We start from the raw sequence: 18,986 nt of genomic DNA on the forward strand, positions 1-18,986 counted from the left end.
ATCCCCAAAGCCAACACTTCCTTTGGCCGCCTTTCTTTCCAGTTCTCTGCTACCAATGACTGGAACAAATTGCAAAAATCACTGAAGTTGCAGACTTAATATCTCCCTCTCTAACTTTAAGCATCAGCTGTCAGAGCAGCTTACCGATCACTCTACCTGTACACAGCCCATCTGTAAATAGCCCACCCAACTACCTCATCCCCATATTGTTATTTATCTGCTTGCTCTTTTGCACCCCAGTATCTCTACTTGCATATCATCATCTGCACATCTATCACCCCACTGTTAATGCTAAATTGTAATTATTTCACCTCTATGGCCTATTTATTGCCTTACTACCTCCCTAATCTTCTACATTTGCACACACTGCAAATGAATGTTTCTATTGTGTTATTGACTGTACGTTTGTTTATGTGTAACTCTTTGTTGTAGTTTTTGTCGCACTGCTTTGCTTTATCTTGGCCAGGTCGCAGTTGTAAATGAGAACTTTTTTTCGACTGGCCTACCTGGTTAAATACAGGTGAAATAAAAACTAAAACAATATATAATAATCTCCTTTGAATGTTGATATTTGTCTGCATTGTCAACCAAACACAATTTCATATTAATTTTGTAATAGCCTAAAGTTAATCTTACAAACGAATGTAACCGTATTTGTTTAACCTTAAAATGATTAACATGATTAACACATCTATGGCCACAATCTGAGGTCACTGTTACTAAATGTCCTCTTATGTAATCATAGAAAGTCTGCATGTTCAAGATAGCATGTAAAGGTTGCAGGTCTGTGGAGATCTTCACAACTGCTATAATAATCTGTACAAAATCTCAAACCAAAAATGAGTGTTAAGTGCCTTGTTCAAGGGCAAAGGTTTTACCTTGTCGGCTCGGGTAGTCAAACCAGCAACCTTTCGGTTAGTGCAATCCAGGACATTTGGTTGTGCTATTAGATGAAGCACAGTGTAAATAACTCATCTTTGTTTTGCTTTTAAATGGTTGAAAGTGGGTGAATGAAGGGTGAAATCTCATTGATCAAAGTCTCAGCCAAATATTACCCAAATGACCATGTTGAAATGACATGGTGCTCCCAGTGAATGAGTATGTGTGTGTGCACGTGCCTATGTGCGTGTCTCAGATCTCCCAAACGTAGCCGCCCTGTCTGAGGAGAGTAGAGATAATCTGTTCAGGAAAATAGAGAGAGGGAGAGAGAGAGAGTACTCCCAGGCTCTGAGTACAGTACTCCCAGGCAGCTCACAGTACCACACAGGAAGCCGGGTGACGCCAGCCAACAGGGGCTATATGAAATCAAGAGCGTAATGGAGTAGCTTCCCATCTCTCTTCTTTCCCACAGCACACAGAATGGACACTCACAGAGGATATCATGTTCACCTTAATTATTTCCTAGAAATGTGTTTTTTACAGAAGAAATGCCTTTATATGCCCTTAACATACATTTTATTAAACAATTTTCAGAATGACTCATATTCCAATAGATTGAAGGAGAAAAAAGTGTCACTGCTTTAGCTGCATTCTCTGCTACTAAATCCCTACTCACTCAAGATATTCTCACGATGAACCAACCCTGGCGCAAGAGGGATTTGGTGAGTGAGGCATGTTTTTGGCACTCGTACTGTGTGAGACGTATTGGAGCAGGTGGAGGGATCAGGGTGCACAACTGTTTCCAAATGGACAGAGTTAGTAAGGCTAGTGTTGGCACAGGCACTGGATTACAGTACGCTCTTAGAAAAAAAAGGTGCTATCTAGAACCTAAAGGGGTTCTTTGGCTTTCCCCATAGGTTAACCCTTTGAAGAACCCTTTATGGTTCCAGGTAGAACCCTTTTGGGTTCCATCTTGAAGTATTTCCACAGAGGGTTCTACATTAAAACCTAAAAGGGTTGATCATTTGAGTCAGCCGCTAGGGCAAAAAACAAAACGTGCACCCCTGGGAGGCTCCAGGACCGAGTTTGGGAAACCCTGACCTATATAGTGCACTACTTTACAACAGGATGCAGCCTATCAAATATAACATGGTCCTCTGTGGGTCTATGTGAGGAAGATTTGCAGTATCAGGGGAAAGTAATGCAGTACTGATTTGAGCAGCACGTGGGACTAGACAAGCATTTTTCAGTATGAAAGTGTGTAAATAAGATGGCAGCAAGTGTCTGCGGAATACCATCAAAATCCAACGTTCTGTGACATATCTAGTCTACCTGATGAGAGGGAGAGAGACAGAGAGAGAGACAGCGAGAGAGAGAGAGAGAGAGAGAGAGAGAGAGAGAGAGACAGAGACAGAGAGAGAGACAGAGAGAGAGAGACAGAGAGAGACAGAGACAGACACATAGAGACAGAGAGAGAGAGAGAGAGAGAGAGAGACAGCGAGAGAGAGAGAGAGAGAGAGAGCGAGAGCGAGAGAGAGAGAGAGAGAGAGAGACAGAGACAGAGAGAGAGAGAGAGAGAGAGACAGAGAGACAGAGAGAGAGAGAGAGAGACAGAGAGAGAGAGAGAGAGACAGACACAGAGAGAGAGACAGAGAGAGAGGGACAGACACACATAGAGACAGAGCGAGAGACAGAGAGAGAGACAGTGAGAGAGAGAGAGAGAGAGATGATCTTCCGGGTCAGATCAGAAAACTGGAGGCGAAGCTTGGTAGGATTGTGGCTTTCAGATAGTTATTTTTGACCACATATGAGAGTAAATGTATTTCCTGTTAATCTGTTCTGTTGTCAACACATGTTGACAACAGGTTAAGTACTGACACTTTTGTAGCTTAATGAGTCTCACACAGTTTGAGTTCCTCAAGTGCCTATGTGTATCCCAATGTTGGGAGAGTTACCCCTTGTTATGGTATATAATGTCATTCATTTTATATACAAATATGTAATGTGCAAAAATATTGAAGGGAAATTAAATTTTGCAGTGCACAAACATAAAAAGCATGAGCTGGCGCACACCCAGATACAATTATTTAGTGTAGAGGTGCAGACTAATGGCGAATAAACAGTAAGCTATAAAAACAAAGAGAGTCCATATGTATATACTCCCAGTTATTTATTGGGTAAAACACCAATGTTTCGGCATCCCTGTGACTTCCTCAGGGTGAACATAACATGATGAACAGGAACACCATTTGCTCTCTCCTGAAAATAGCCTATGGATTACATAAAAAAAGACCCCTCTGCTGGATCAACCCAGCATGAAAGTGAATAAAAACCCAACTGATGGTTAAATTAGCCCATGTTTGGGTAATCCAAAAGTGTGGCCTATTGCGGCGTGGCTTTCCGATAGTTATTGTAGGCCACCCGTGAGAGTCAATGTCATTCATGTTCATCGTGTTAAGTTTGTACACTGCAAATTTCAATGTTCCTTCAATATTTTTGCACATGAGATATTTTCATATACAATTTATAATTATTTAAATATTATAACAAAGGGGTAACTATCCCAGCATAGGGATTTCCATAGGTATTTAAGGAACTTAAATACCTTACAAAAGTGTCAGTGCTCAACCTTAACATATGTTGACAACACAACAGAACAGATTAAAAGGAATTACATATGCTCACAGGTGGCAAAAAATAACTATCTGAAACCCACACCGCTGCTAAACCACGCCTCCAGTCTTCTGATCTGACCCAAATGGATCATAGCTCAAAAAGGCAACATCAACAACCCAACTTAAAGAAAACAGTGGGTTGTTTGTGACCCAACTGGCTGAGTCAAAATAAACCAATGTGTGTTCTGTTCAATATTTACCCAAATTGTGTTGTTTTAACCCAGCATTGTTTTGTGTGTGCACGCAGACAACAGCATAAATGGTGCATAAACTGCCAGCAGTCATGTAGGTGTCCAGTCCATGTGTGCAATCTTCAATACTACAGCACATCCTCAAACAGACTACACCTAAAAAGACATCTTAACCACAACTAGTCTCTTTACAGTGCACCAACTTTTGACTAGGGCCCATAAGGCTCTGGTCGAAAGTAGTGCACTGCATAGGGAATAGGGTGACATTTGGGAATCAGACGTAAGTGTGAAGGAAGACTGAAATTCACTGCCTTGAGACAGACCACGTGAAACAAACATCACGGAAACCATGTAAGACCATTCCAGGTCCAGGAGAAAAGTTATGTCTTAGTTGAAGCTTAGGCCAAATGCCCATAGTCTTTGTCGAGCAGGATAATGTAAATGTAGTTGTCCTACCTCTTGAATATGCCTGATGTGTCAGTGTCATTACCAGTTGAAGTTGGTGTGTTTCTAAAGTCAATGAAAAGATGTTAACAAAAAAACGAAACAGCAATGTGGTTGTATGTTCTGTTTTTTGCACTCACACCTGCAATTGTTTTTCTCTTCCTGGCACGGATTCTGCTGATAGCAGCTATTTCGAAGAAGGGCAATGACTGTCATATGCAATATTTTCTCCCTACTAAACTTAATTGATGCATTGACTGTAAATCGCTCTAGATTAGAGCATCAGACAAATTAATACAATTGAAAAGTGATTGTTCTGTATGTACTGTATAGTCTAACCACACACAAACGCACACACAAAGTTATCATATTCTATGTTCTAGCCTAGAGTCTCACCTCCATCCCAGGTGTCTTGGTGAGTCTCTGTACCGTTCTGGGTTAATACTACTGAGGTGTCTTCTGGCACCGTGCTGTCACCATCAGGGTCTTCCTCCACTATGTGTAGCTTGTCCTCATCATCAGAGTCTGACTGGGCCTCCACAACATTGTTGTAATTTGTTACTGTGGAGACACAGAGAGAAGAGAAAGAGGATGGTCAATGAATAAGTAAGTAAAGAAGTAAGTCTCAGCCAGAACAACCCATAGAGCAGGAGCCTATCTCCTGTATCTGTAGTAAGGTAGCTTGTTGTAACAAGTACACCCCCTGGACAGGACGCTAAGTCAATGATAGAGGAAAATAATCTGGTAGTCGAAGTGCCTGGGCTTACAGTTTAGTGGGTCACTGTTGCATTGTTGTTGCAGAAATCTAACATACTATTATAATTGCTCAGTAGAAAGATAAGATAATTACTAGGCCTACATGGAGATGCATTGGAATTGTTAAGTGGGAAAAACTGTTATAAAAAGTTTGGAAAACGTAATGGAAAATGCTAAAATCATTCCAAGTACAACAAATAAAGAGTAACCTTTGTCCTCTAACCTTTGCTCTCTACGACATGTTGAAAGTTGAAATGATCCATAATAACACTGCTAGCTATCTTGAATGTAATTTTTTCAAGTGATGAACCCAGAGACCTCTGTTCCAGTGTTTACACAGCCCCATTGACGGATAAGAGAGAGAGAAATAGAGAGGGAGAGAGAGAGAGACCCATTGACAGATAAGAGAGGAGAAGAACGTGCTGATTTGATGTAGAGCAGCAGCACCTTTAAATAAGCTAGGCTGTGTATGCTAAGAGTATGTGTGTGCTAATGATGCATCCCAAATGGCACAGTATTCCCTACATAGTGTACTACTTTTGACCAGAGCCCTATGGGCCCTGGTCAAAAGTAGGGCACTATATAGGGAATGGGGCACCATGTGGGACACAGCCTATGCCTCCTTCTCCCCTTTAGTCCAGTCATATTTCCTTCTGGGCTGATTCAGTGTTTTCTGCCGGGCAGGCAGATGATCATGCCATCATGACCAGACAAGAGCAGGTCGGGGTCGATGACAATCTAGATCGATGTGGAGGGTGGGTGTGTTGGTGACCGTGTGTGTGTGTGTGTGTGTGTCTGTGTGGAGTTACGGGTACATGCACCTAACCACAGAGTAATGAAGAAGCACTGTGACTGCAGCACCTGTCACCTGTGAACAAACAACCACTTCTTAGCCCTCATTAAACAACCTCCTCATCGCTCCCAACACACACATACACACACACACACACACACACACGCGCACATACACTCCCTCCTGCATTTTCAAATGGGTCTCGTTTCTCACTCCAGCACCATGCAAACATCTTTCCTCCCTCCCGCCTCCCTCCTCCTCCTCGTAGTCTACTTCACCCACCTCCCTGTGCCCCTGTACAGGAGCAGTTCATTCAAGCAGTATGGACGGCAATTTTTCACACAGTCCCCCATTAAAACAAAGTGGCTACAGATAAAATCAGTGACTGCAGCCATGTGAAATACATTTGCTCTCTCCAGGGTGATAAGCAAGTGATTATTTTTCCTTCCGGTTGCAGTTTGTCCTTTTCAGATGAACTCTCCAGGAGAAATAGCTCTGGGATGAAATGATGTGTAGGGCAGCCGGGCGGGAACAATAATGTCTGGTTTCAACCTGGAATGAGTGATGAGAAGTGCCATACTGATACATCATCTGCCATAGATTGGAAAGTACATCTGAAAAGCCAGATTCAACATATAGCCTAGGCTAGAATCCTTGTGAAATTAACCGAAAATGGCGGCCGATGTTCTGTGGTCAGAGGTGATAGTAAGGCGATCTGTTGTTTTTAACCATTCATCTGCGCAGTCTGCTTTGTTCTTAAGAGGCAGTAGTAAGACAGACAGATGGCAGCCCCGGGGCATCTAAGTCTTATCTGCATGTTATCACCATGCTACACTCACAGTGTTTAGATAACAGCCAGTCGTCACAGCTTGCCGCTAAATCAATTTCCCATCTCCTCCTATGGCTGTGTGTAATTAGACCTGCATAAACACCTGGCTGAAACAAGGCATGCACAGGGTGAGTATGACTGTGTGCAGCTGGTGGGATGGTGTTGGGTAGGGAGGGGTGGGCTGGGGTGGACATAGACAATCACGGGTGCAGCCGCAGCTGGGGGGCTAGTAGGGGGGATGTAGCAACACAGAGAGACTCTAATTGTATTTGCTCATACTAGAGGCTCCTATGACAGAGGCACAGCCTGCTACTGATGATGTGAGGCAGGGTGTGGCATCATTCCCTTGTCTTTGTGTGGAAGCTGGCAGAGCAGGGCCATGATATGATAGCAGAGGAGAGAAGCTTGAGTAGTGGGCCAGTGGTCAAGATGGAGAGCAATGCCTCAGCCAGTGATGTATTTCAGTATGGTACTGCTGGTGAAATTGAGTTTATTTAAAAAAATATATATGTTTACCTTTATTTAACTAGGCAAGTCAGTTAAGTCTTATTTACAATGGCAGACCGTGGCCAAAACCTAACCCGGACCACGCTGGGCCAATTGTGCGCCGCCCTATGGGACTCCTAATCACGGCCGGTTGTGATGCAGCCTGGAATCGAACCAGTGTCTGTAGTGACGCCTCTAGTAGCACTGAGATGCAGTGCCTTAGACCGCTGCACCACTTGGGAGACTTCAATATTAATGCAATAGCAAGTGTGAAAAACTATACACCCTTTTCAATCAACCATATTGTCTCAACCCATAGACGGGTAGGTACAACACCAACGTGTGCACAACTATGGGGTTGGTGTCACGATCGTCGTAATGAGCGCACCAAGGCGCAGCGTGAGTATAGTTCCATGTATTTTTTTAATCTCCGTGAAACAAACAAAACAATAAAGAAACAACGAAACGTTAAGTCATGCCATGCACACAGGCAACTAAACACAAACAACATCCCACAAAACACAGGTAGGGAAATGGCTACCTAAATATGATCCCCAATCAGAGGCAACGATAAACAGCTGCCTCTAATTGGGAAACATATTACCACCAACATAGAAATAGACATACTAGAACACCCCCACACCATAGAGAACCAAGGGCTCTCTATGGTCAGGGCGTGACAGTTGGTTTTCCACGGAGGGCCGAGTGTCTGCGGGTTTTCGCTCCTCCCTTGTACTTGATTGATGAATTAAGGTCACTAATTAGTAAATCACTTCCCTCACCTAGTTGTCTAGGTCTTAATTGAATGGGAAAAACAAAAACCTGCAGACACTAGGCCCTCCATGGAATGAGTTTGACACCCATGTTTTAGATTGCTGACAACATGTAAACCATTGAGGTCACCAGACCTGGGTTTTAGCCCCAAATTATATTCTCTCCGTCCCAAGGCTTTTTCACTGCTGGGATGGTTTAAAACAAGCTAGGCTACACTGCAATTAATACTCCCAAACATGAGCCCTTGCCTGCCCTGCCTTTTTAGTGCTGCCTAATAACAGCATTTTTTTGTACGGTGGCACTTTAGAAGGCAGAGTCAAAGTGGTTTTCCAAAGTCTTTTCTTATTTGTCCAAAGAAATTATAATCCGGCGCGCTGGCGTCTGTTCAATCTCTGAGGAAGCAAGTGCAAAGATGAGAAGGAGAACCGGAGGTAAACTTTGTTAGGTTGCTGTTACTATAGCACATTTTGTTAGCCCATGATGATGTTATTCAGAGTTATTGACCTTGTAAGCCAGATCCGAGTAATTTACATTTAAACATGTTGACTCAAAAGCTTCACTGAGGGACTACCCAGTCTAGCTAGCAGTGCTGTTTCATTAGCAACCTAGCACATTTTATGCGCAGGGATTTGACAGGAAAGTGAAAGGGGGATGCCTAGTCAGTTGTACAACTGAATGCCTTCAACTGAAATGTGTCTTCCGCATTTAACCTCTGAATCAGAGGGGTGCGGTGCAGAACAACAGATTTGTACTTTGTCAGTAGAGTTATTGATTAGCTATCTGGACACTGAATACAACTGCTGGAGCTCTGCATCACCAACAGACAAAGTATCACTAACTAACAAATTACTGTCTAATCAAGTACTGTCCAAGTATGCTAAAATTACTAATAAAGATAGCTAGCTAACTTAAGGCTAACATGGCTAACATGACAGTACGTTTGGTAACATCAGCTCAATTAGCTAGCTAACTTAAGTTCAACTGTTCAAACGTAATCCAAAAGTTGTCCCCCCCCCCCCCCCCCCACTCTACAGTTATAATTCAAGCCTACTGCTAACGTGAGGTTATGCAGTTCAAACGTAATCCAAAAGTTGTCCCCCCCCCACCCCCCACTCTACAGTTATAATTCAAGCCTACTGGTAACGTGAGGTTATGCAGTTCAAATGTAATCCAAAAGTTGTCCCCCCCCCCCCCCCACCACTCTACAGTTATAATTCAGGCCTACTGCTAACGTGAGGTTATGCAGTTCAAACGTAATCCAAAGGAAGTCAACCTAAAATCCCAATCCTGCTATATTACATGTAACTACTAAAGTGTTTTGTGCAAAACATGCATTAGTGCTGTAGGCTGCCACCATTTTGAAACTGCACAGTGAGCGCAGCATGACAATCTCACATTAGTTAGCAATAATGTCACCAACATCAACAAGAGGCTTTTTCTATTGCCAGTCAAATATTGGACATGGTTTATGAAAACATTGCAACAAAATTATAAATACTTTTCCCAACTATGGTTCTTCATGGAAAATTAAGATATAGTTATGCACTTGTAATTTGTACTTGCTAGTAGATGTAAAAAAAAATATTGACACCATATTCCATGGGTTTACTGACTGGTTTACTGACCCCAACCCATTGAATTAATGTTAAGAGGTGTTCATTATTAGGCGTCAGGAGAGCACAGCGCATGGAGGAAAGCAGTGAGATATGCAACATAGCGTTATGGTTTTTGCAAAATGTTCACGGCTAGCGTGCGAGGCCAAGAGTGGGGGACGCTTCATTTTGGTCATGCAGAGATAAAATCCCCCCTTCCGGAGTTAGCCCCAGGTCTTCAGGGCTGAGACCCGGATGTTCTGAATGTCTAGTGACGTCTCTGATGTAAACTATATTTTGTCTCCAATTGTTTATTGATGACATAAATACATTTGCACAATGAGCACTTGTTGTCTCTCAAATACAATGTCACAGTTGTTGGTTTGCTAGCTAAGTGAATTTGAGCCACATTAGCATTGACATGAAATCAGCCAAAACAAGTCATGGCATCAAGACAAGATAAAACTAGCTAAAACGAGCCACCTATGATTCCCCAAATTGTTGGTAGCGATCTGACCATTCAGAATCATAACAAAGCACGGCTTCTGGCCCCATCGATGCGCGCTCATCATTTTTGTGACGTTGTCAGCCAACCCCTCTATAGGACTCTAGCCAAAGTAGATCACTATAAGAATAGGTGCCAATTGGCACACACATCACCAACTCAGTATAGCAGCTCTTTACAGAAAAGATGAGACGCCACTTTGTGTGTGACGACCTGAAAGACCATGAATCATGAATTCAAAGTTAGAAAGCTATTTATACTTACCTGGGTCACCTTTCATCTTTTTTAAGACATAGCCTACCTATTAAATTTAGCTTGTTTTCTGACTACTTCTGTGAAACTGGGCAGAATACTATATAATCTACCAATGACTGCTTAGTAACAATATGAGCCTATTTTTTTGACTATGTCCCAAATGGAACCGTATTCCCTATGTAGTGCACTACTTTTGACCAAGGCCCTAAGGGATCTTGTCAAAAGTAGTGCACTACATAGGGAATAGGGGGTCATCTTATTCCTCCTGTCCAATGCAGCATCCACTTCAATATACTGCACATCTTCCTGGTTTAAAGTGACATTCCTAGTCTTCTGAAAACCATACTGTACTTCCTGATTCCCTCTACAGGCTCATGAAATAGTCTAGCAGCACATAAACTGAGTCACACAGTCACTGCCCTACTAGTCCCCATCACACATTAAATTGTTTTATTTTACCAGGTAGGTTGACTGAGAACACATTCTCATTTACAGCAACAACCTGGGGAATAGTTACAGGGGAGAGGAGGGGGATGAATGAGCCAATTGTAAGCTGGGGATGATTAGGTGGCCAGATTGGGAATTTAGCCAGGACACCGGGGTTAACACCCCTACTCTTACAATAAGTGCCATGGTATCTTTAATGACCTCAGAGAGTCAGGACACCCGTTTAACGTCCCATCCGAAAGACGGCACCCTACACAGAGCAGTGTCCCCAATCACTGCCCTGGGGCATTGGAATGTTTTTTAGACCAGAGGAAAGAGTGCGTCCTACTGGCCCTCCAACACCACTTCCAGCAGCATCTGGTCTCCCATCCAGAGACTGACCAGGACCAACCCTGCTTAGCTTCAGAAGCAAGCCAGCAGTGGGCTGCAGGGTGGTATGCTGCTGGCACGTGTCAACCTAGTCCCTATATAGTGCACTACTGTCGACCAGAGCCCTATGGGGCCAGGTCAAAAGTAGTGCACTATATAGGGTGCCATTTGGGATGCAAGCAGTATGCCTATCAACCTGTGTAACCAATTTAAGTCTATTACTCTATATTTGGCAAATGAGCATGCATCAGGAGGAGGTAAACAAACTAGACAAACTAGACAAACTACTTTGAAACACACCTGAAACAAATGTGGGCCAATTTGAAAACAGCGCAGCTTCTCCTGGTATTGTGTGTGTGTGCGTTTGTATGTGTGTGTGCGTCTTTCTGGAAGTAGTACACGACATAGGAAAGAGCAGCAAGAGACAAGTACATTCCTGCATTCACACGGACACAAGCCTGTCTGTTTGATTGAGCTGTTAACATAGAAAAGGGAGGCCCATCAACAACGTAGGAGTCCTCTGTAGCCACGTCACAGCAGAATCCGATGTTAGACAAACTTTCCACCTTCTCCGGCCGCTCTGACATAAACTGCCGAAGCAAACAGCAAGGAAAAGGTCAACAGTGGAATCATATAGGAAATAAGAACATACAGGTTGCTATGTTTCAAAGCACTCTCAGTATAAAGACTTGCACAGGCACAGACACACACACATACACACTCACACACTGTGACAGCTGGGGTCCTTAGGTACATTGAATCAGTTCCTCTCACAGGTTGGAGTTGGACCTGTGTTGCCCCTGGCTTGAAACTCTATCACGTAGATTTTCATTATTCTCCACTCTCTTTTCTGGCATTTGTGTGCTAGCTGATTGGTTTCTGAGAGAGACAGAGAGAGACAGAGTGACTGAATGGATGCAGAAGAACCGTAAGCCCTCTGGGTCTTCTGCTCTGCTCTGTGAAGAAGCATCATAGGTGACATCAACTACACACAGCACAGACCACTTTCCTTCTCCTCACAGCTTAGTGTGTGTGTGACTTGTTCAAGTGTGTGTGTGTGTGTGTGTGTGTGTGTTTATGGGTGCTTTACACTATTTGCTTACATTATATACATCTGTATTTTCTACAGTATAGGCTATGTGTATACGTCTTATAGTAGTGTATATAGGCTGTACGTGTGATATGTGTAAGGCTGTATGTGTGTGCGTGTGTATGTGTTTGTGTGTCTGTGTGTGGAATATGTGTAATTCCTGTGATAAGTTGTGTAACGTACTTCACGTCATTATCCTCTGGGTCAGTTTCAAAGAAGGAAGGAAAGGGGGTCAGCACAGTTTCTCCTAATCTCTTATTCTTGGCAGAGCAGCCTTAGCTGTGAGACACACACACACACACACACACACACACATGCACACGCACACACACACACACCTGTGCTATTTCTGCCTTCTCCAGTCCCTCCCCTCAGCCCTGCACCAGCCCAGGGGGAGGCTCTTACCAAACACAGACATGCCACGGCCACAGGGAGGAGGAAGGCCATTTTTGTGACCCAAATGGCACCCTACGCCTTATATAGCGCACTACTTCTGACCATAGGCCCATAGGGAACAGGGTGCCATTTGGGACGAAGCTTAAATCATCCTCTGATTTTCCAGTCAAACAAGGCTCCAGAAGGAAACTCATGGAAAACCTTGGCTGTATTCACTAGGCACCAAACGGGACTACATGAACTTGTTTTCGTTTCCCGTTGCAAATAGTTTAGTACTGTGTACTAACGAATGTGACCCGGAGGTAGACACATACAGTTGAGGCCTGATCACTCCCTCTCTATTCACCTCACAAACATGTTTACATAATACCACAGATTTTATTTAGGCTACACCAGTATTTCTCTGAGCCCGGTATATAAACACAGGAAGGATACATCAGTGTTACACACACTGTATAAACAATAGAGCAAAGAGCATGATGCAGATTCATTCATTAATCATAGATTATAAATCCCTATAATCCAGGAGAGAGCGAATATCAACAACACAGTGTCACATGAGATTATGAGGCTGGTTGTGTTTGGCCTGTTGTTGTCACAGTAGATTAGTACTGTACTTGTTATCTTCAGTATATCAGCTCTGGTCGTCTATCTGCAGGTTGTGTGGATAGGAAGAGGGGCCACACCCTGTGTGTGTGTGTGTGTGTGTGTGTGTGTGTGTGTGTGTGTGTGTGTGTGTGTGTGTGTGTGTGTGTGTGTGTGTGTGTGTGTGTGTGTGTGTGTGTGTGTGTGTGTCTTTGGCAGGCGGGCGGTCGATCATGTTACATGCACCAGGTACCTCAGAGTGCAACACACACACACACACACACTAGTGATGGGAAAAAAATCAAGTTACATATCAGGATACTATTTCTGACGATGTCGTTTTTGACAATATCTCAACATTATTTTGGCACTAGTTGGCTGTACCTGCACCAAAACTCTCCTTCATAGCTGGTTCTCCATCTTTTTAAAAAGGGAGCCAACTTGTTTTCAGCACTTTTATTTCCATGACTGATCAAAATGTGTTTCCTCATGGCTCTCTCTTGTCCCTCTGCAGCAGACATATGGTGAGCAATATGTTTGAAAAGCTCTATCGCGGTAAAATCACAGTATCGAATCGCAATACATAATCGTGAGAATCGCAGAACAAAGTATTGTGATAATTTCATATTGTGAGGTCCCTGGCCATTCTCAGCCCTAATACACACACACAAACACAGCAGACAGATAGCACTAGGTAACCAGATACCCCTCCTCTTTAACGTGATCGCTGTAAGTGGGCAGGAGTGGCGACTTCTTCATTTGATCACTGAAGTATTTAAAGACCATGTGCCACCATGCATAATGTAACACACACACACACACACACCAGTGTCTGTGTCTGTCTGCTATCGAACAGATGATCCCTTGAGTGATCCGGAAGCTATTCGAAGAAGCTAAATGGAGAAATGAGAGTAAAGGGGGTGGAGACAGAGGGAGTAACCTCAATTGCATACTCCTGCCGTCCTCTCTCCTCTCCTCCTTCTCAAAACCCATTGGATGAGAAAGCCCTCTGACATTCTCCTCCAATGGGTTTTGAGGTGAGGACTCTACCCTTTCCTCTGTAGCTATACATCACATCCTCTTAGTGCATTCTGCTTATTAGATCATCTGTCTTCTTCTCTATGGGCTCAGAGAAGACAATTCAGACATTTTGCTAGATTTTCCCACATATTTAATCAAGGGTTTTTGCGTGTGTGTGTGTATATATGTGTGTGTGTGTGCTAGGTTGTGCCTGTGTGACTTTGGCTGTACTGCTACAGTTATCTGGTCAGGGAGCCGGTGGGTATTTTAAATGGCTGTTGTCACGCTTGGCTGCTTCCAATCACACCTCACTGGACAGATAGCAGGAAGAGCAGATAGCATGGTGTGTGTATGTGTATGTCTCCAGTCTGCCAGGTTACACTGCCCTGCCCTCTCTCCTAGATAAATAGCCTCTCTGAATGAAGCTGACTGACTGACAGGAACTGACTGCTCTACTTTGTCAAATCACAGTGTAAGGTTGTGGGTCTGCTCTGCTAGCACTGTCATACTGGTTTAAACCACGGAAAACACTCTGTGGATAAAGACATAACACACAGATACTGTACATGTGTGATATGGTGGTGGAAGTGATGGGGATTATGATGGTGGTGGTGGTGGTGATGGTACTGTAGTGTACTCACTGAGGACGCTGCTGATGTGTCTTGTTAGCAGCCCTTCCTTAGTGATTGGTCCAAAAGGTGTAAGAGTGTGTTAGGTACTGCTGAAGGTACACAGTACAAGCATGCACGCACGCACAAATGCACACAAACACACACACAAATTCTCCATCTCTCTCTGTCTCTCTGATGGACTCTCTGTGTGATTGTGATGACGTGTTACCTCGTCTCCAGTACAGCAGTACAGTAACTCTCTCTGGCAGGTAAATGTCACATCCTAAAGTGTTGTCTGGATTGAAAACCACATTACTAAGCTAACACTCCACACTGTAAAGGGGTTACCATGAATTTGACAGTAGCTTACAGGCAGCTCAGTCACAAGTATAATAATGTATTTATATTACAGTACAACTACTGTAATATAAATACGGTATCAAAGGACTTTTACTGTAAAAAAGTAAAGGCTACTGTAATCGGTATGAATGAATGGATTAATTAAATTCTTTGAGAGGAGGGGTTTGTATTTCACAGTATTTTACTGTAATTACAAGGGATTGGTGCAAGCTGGTTGGCTGCTAGGTAAAGTGTTTACAAACATTATAGCATATTAATGAATGTTTGGTGTTTTACATCACTTGACTTCTAGAGGCCTACCAAACTGGCAGTGACTATAAGGCAAAACAGACAAAAAAGGACATTGTCACGGATCCCTCCGGAACTTTCATTACGCACAGCTGGCCCCGATTATTGTTACTATGTCCGTTGGTCGTGTGAGTACCTGTGCTGTGTGTTTTGGCTTTCGTGTCATTGTGGATTGCGCATATGATTATGGGTCTCGTCCCGTGTGATAATCATTGTGCGCTTGTGTTATTTATTTGAGATACTCCTCTCTCTTTTGTTTGGGTTTCAAACCTGTGTTATGTATAGTGTTTGTTTGGTCTTTGTCCCCGTGCCTTTACATGGCACGCCGTCATTTGGGTGTAATAAAAACCCCGATTACGCATTCCTGCGCCTGTCTCCTGACCCTTTATGCCAGCGTGACAGATATGTTAAATTCTCTACCATTTAAGAATTAAGACTAGCTGGCGAAGGCTTTTTGGCGCTCCAAAGATATGGTTGAGTACTACTGTATTCTGTTGGGTGGAATTACAGTACCATTAGAAATACAGCAATTTTCCCATAATGCACCATCATTTACACTATGATGCAGTAAAACGTTTAAGATTTTTTTAAACTGTTGATAAACCCTAAATGACCATAAACAGTTTTCCATCACAGTACAGGAGAAAGGCTGAAAGGACATTTAAGGAGTTGGTTACAAAAGTGTATTTCTGAACTATAGCCTATCAGCAGTTCGGTGTTTTACCATGTGGAGAATAGGTAGCCTAGTTAGCCTAATTAAGATATTACTTCTATAGAATGTTGGATGGTTTCCTCACACATACACACACACACACACACACACACACCTCAAAATCTCCCCCACACTTCCCTCTAAGCATCTGCGCTGAGTGAGAACAGAGTCACCAAATTTCCCCTCCGACTGCATCACTAAATCACGATGATGTCATTGGATTTGCTAGGTAGCACACACACACACGAACATAGCAGACTGATTTCACGACATCACTAGGTTTGCCAGGCAGAGTCTCATCTGATCCACTCCGAGCCACCGTAAAGGCAACCTGCCCTGTCTGCCCTGGGCTCTAGTCTAAAATCCTAGAGCTTTACACTGGAGCTCCTCCAATATTGATTAGACTCAGACATGCACTATGAAAGTCTCTGCAAACAGAGGAAAGCTAATCTCATGAAGAGTGACTGTGTCAAATTGGACTTTGCCCAAAATGTTCCCCTGGGGGTTCTCAGTGTAATCGTTACTCAGTGTATTACTGTTAAGAGACTGACTTTACCTTAGATAACCAATGGTTAAAGATCTGGGGTCAGTTCCCCCTGTCATCCATCAGCTGAATGATTGTGGCCAGAGAATAGCTGAGGTCATGGCCCTTAGTTTGTGTTCAAACACTGAAGAGGGAATGGGGAGCTATTAAGGAGACTGCTTGTGTGCGCAGTGTGATTGTATGTGCATGTGTCACGGGTGGCACCTTTTAACCAGGTAGACCAGTTGAGAACAAGTTCTCATTTACAACTGCGACATGGCCAAGATACAGCAAAGCAGTGCGACACAAACAACAACACAGAGTTACACATAAACAAACGTACAGTCAATAACACAATAGGAAGATCTATGTACAGTGTGTGCAAATGTAGTAAGATTAGGGAAGTAAGGCAATAAATAGGCCATAGTGGCAATATAATTACAATTGAGCATTAACAGTGGAGTGATAGATGTGGGGATGATGATGTGCAAGTAGAGATACTGGGGTGCAAAAGAGCAAGAAGATAAACAGCAATATGGGGATGAGGTAGTTGGGTGGGCTATTTACAGATGGGCTGTGTACAGGTACAGTGATTGGTAAGTTGCTCTTGCAGCTGATGCTTACAGTTAGTGAGGGAGATATAAGTCTCCAGCTTCAGTGATTTTTACAATTCGTTCCAGTCATTGGCAGCAGAGAACTGGAAGGAAAGGCGGCCAAAGTAGGTGTTGGCTTTGGGGATGACCAGTGAAATATACCTGCTGGAGTGCGTGCTATGGGTGGGTGTTGCTATGGTGACAAGTGAGGTGAGATAAGGCGGGGATTTACCTAGCAAAGACTTATAGATGACCTGGAGCCAGTGGGTTTGGCGACGAATATGTAGCGAGTGCCAGACAACGAGAGCATACAGGTCGCAGTGGTGGGTAGTATATGGGGCTTTCGTGACAAAACGGATGGCACTGTGATAGACTACATCCAATTTGCTGAGTAGAGTGTTAGAGGCTATTTTGTAAATGACATCGACGAAGTCAAGGAACGGTAGGATAGTTCATTTTAAGAGGGTATGTTTGGGAGCATGAGTGAAGGAGGCATTGTTGTGAAATAGGAAGCCGATTCTAGATTTAATTTTGGATTGTAGATGCTTGATGTGAGTCTGGAAGGAGAGTTTACAGTCTTACCAGACACCCAGGTATTTGTAGTTGTCCATATATTCTAAGTCAGAACCGTCCAGAGTAGTGATGCTAGACGGGGTGCAGATGCAGGCAGCGAACGGTTGAAGAGCGTGCATTCAGTTTTACTAGCATTTAAGAGCAGTTGGAGGCCACGGAAGGAGTGTTGTAAGGCACTGAAACTCGTTTGGAAGTTTGTTAACACAGTGTCCAAAGAAGGGCCAGAAGTATACTGAATGGTGTTGTCTGCGTAGAGGTGGATCAGAGAATCACCAGCATCAAGGGCGACATCATTGATATATACAGAGAAAAGAGTCGGGCCGAGAATTGAACCTTGTGGCACCCCCATAGAGACTGCCACACCTTAATTGGGGAGGACGGGCTTGTGGTAAAGGCTAGAGGGGAATAAGTGGAATGGTATCAAACACAACACATGGTTTCCAGGTGTTCCATTCCATTTGCTCCGTTCCAGCCATTATTATGAGCCATCCTCCCCTCAGCAGCTTCCACTGATATGTGTGTGTGTGCATGTGTGTGTTTTTTTTGCTGGTTTGCTGTCCTTGTGGGACCCAGAGGTCCTCACAAGGATAGTAAAACAAGGAAAATTTGGACAATTGGGGACATTTCGCCGGTCCCCACAACGAAAAATGCTATTTTGGGTTAATTAAGGTTATTGTTAGGGTTATGTGTTTAGGTTGAGGGTCAGGGGTTAGGGGTAAGGTTAGGAGTTTGGGATTAAGGTTAGGATTGAGGTTAGATTAAAGGTTTAGGGTTAGGGGTTAGGGAAAATAAGATTTTGAATGATAATTCAATGTTTAGTTCCCACAAGGATAGTAAAACAAATGTGAGAGTTAGTGTGAGAGTTAGTGTGTCACATGTGTGTTTGCTTCTGTATATGTCTATGTGCTTATGCTTGTATTTCTGTCTTGTGTGCCTGTATTTGTGTGTGTGGAGGCACAGAGGTTAACTCCTCTCCCGTTCCAAGTTCCTGCCATTCTGTGCTGGGGGCCAGCACTGGCTCTGTCTGTGTCCCAAATGGCACCCAATTCCCTATATAGTGCACTACTTTTGGCCAGAGACCATTGGGCTTTGGCCAAAAGTAGTGCACTCTATAGGTAATAAGGTGCCATTTGGGACTCTGGCGCAAGCTGTGTCTCTGGGGGGAGAAAGGGCCTGAGCACCTGGGTCTCCCCACACAGGAAGCAGCTGGAGAGGCCTGATTACTGCTAACCCTGATGAC

At 43.6% G+C, this 18,986-nt stretch overlaps 1 protein-coding gene across 3 annotated transcripts in view; it reads right to left on the reverse strand.

Annotated features, from left to right (window-relative positions):
- LOC109871800 (zinc finger E-box-binding homeobox 1-like) overlaps positions 1-18,986 on the reverse strand; it is a 96,424-nt gene that overhangs the window by 41,068 nt on the left and 36,370 nt on the right. For all 3 annotated transcript variants that reach the window (XM_031806849.1, XM_031806848.1, XM_031806850.1), the window contains exon 2: positions 4,586-4,750. In XM_031806849.1, coding sequence (XP_031662709.1) covers positions 4,586-4,750 — 165 coding nt within the window. The remainder of the gene's footprint in view (positions 1-4,585; positions 4,751-18,986) is intronic.

The sequence above is a fragment of the Oncorhynchus kisutch genome, linkage group LG27 (assembly GCF_002021735.2).
Source record: "Oncorhynchus kisutch isolate 150728-3 linkage group LG27, Okis_V2, whole genome shotgun sequence".
Lineage (NCBI taxonomy): Eukaryota > Metazoa > Chordata > Actinopteri > Salmoniformes > Salmonidae > Oncorhynchus > Oncorhynchus kisutch.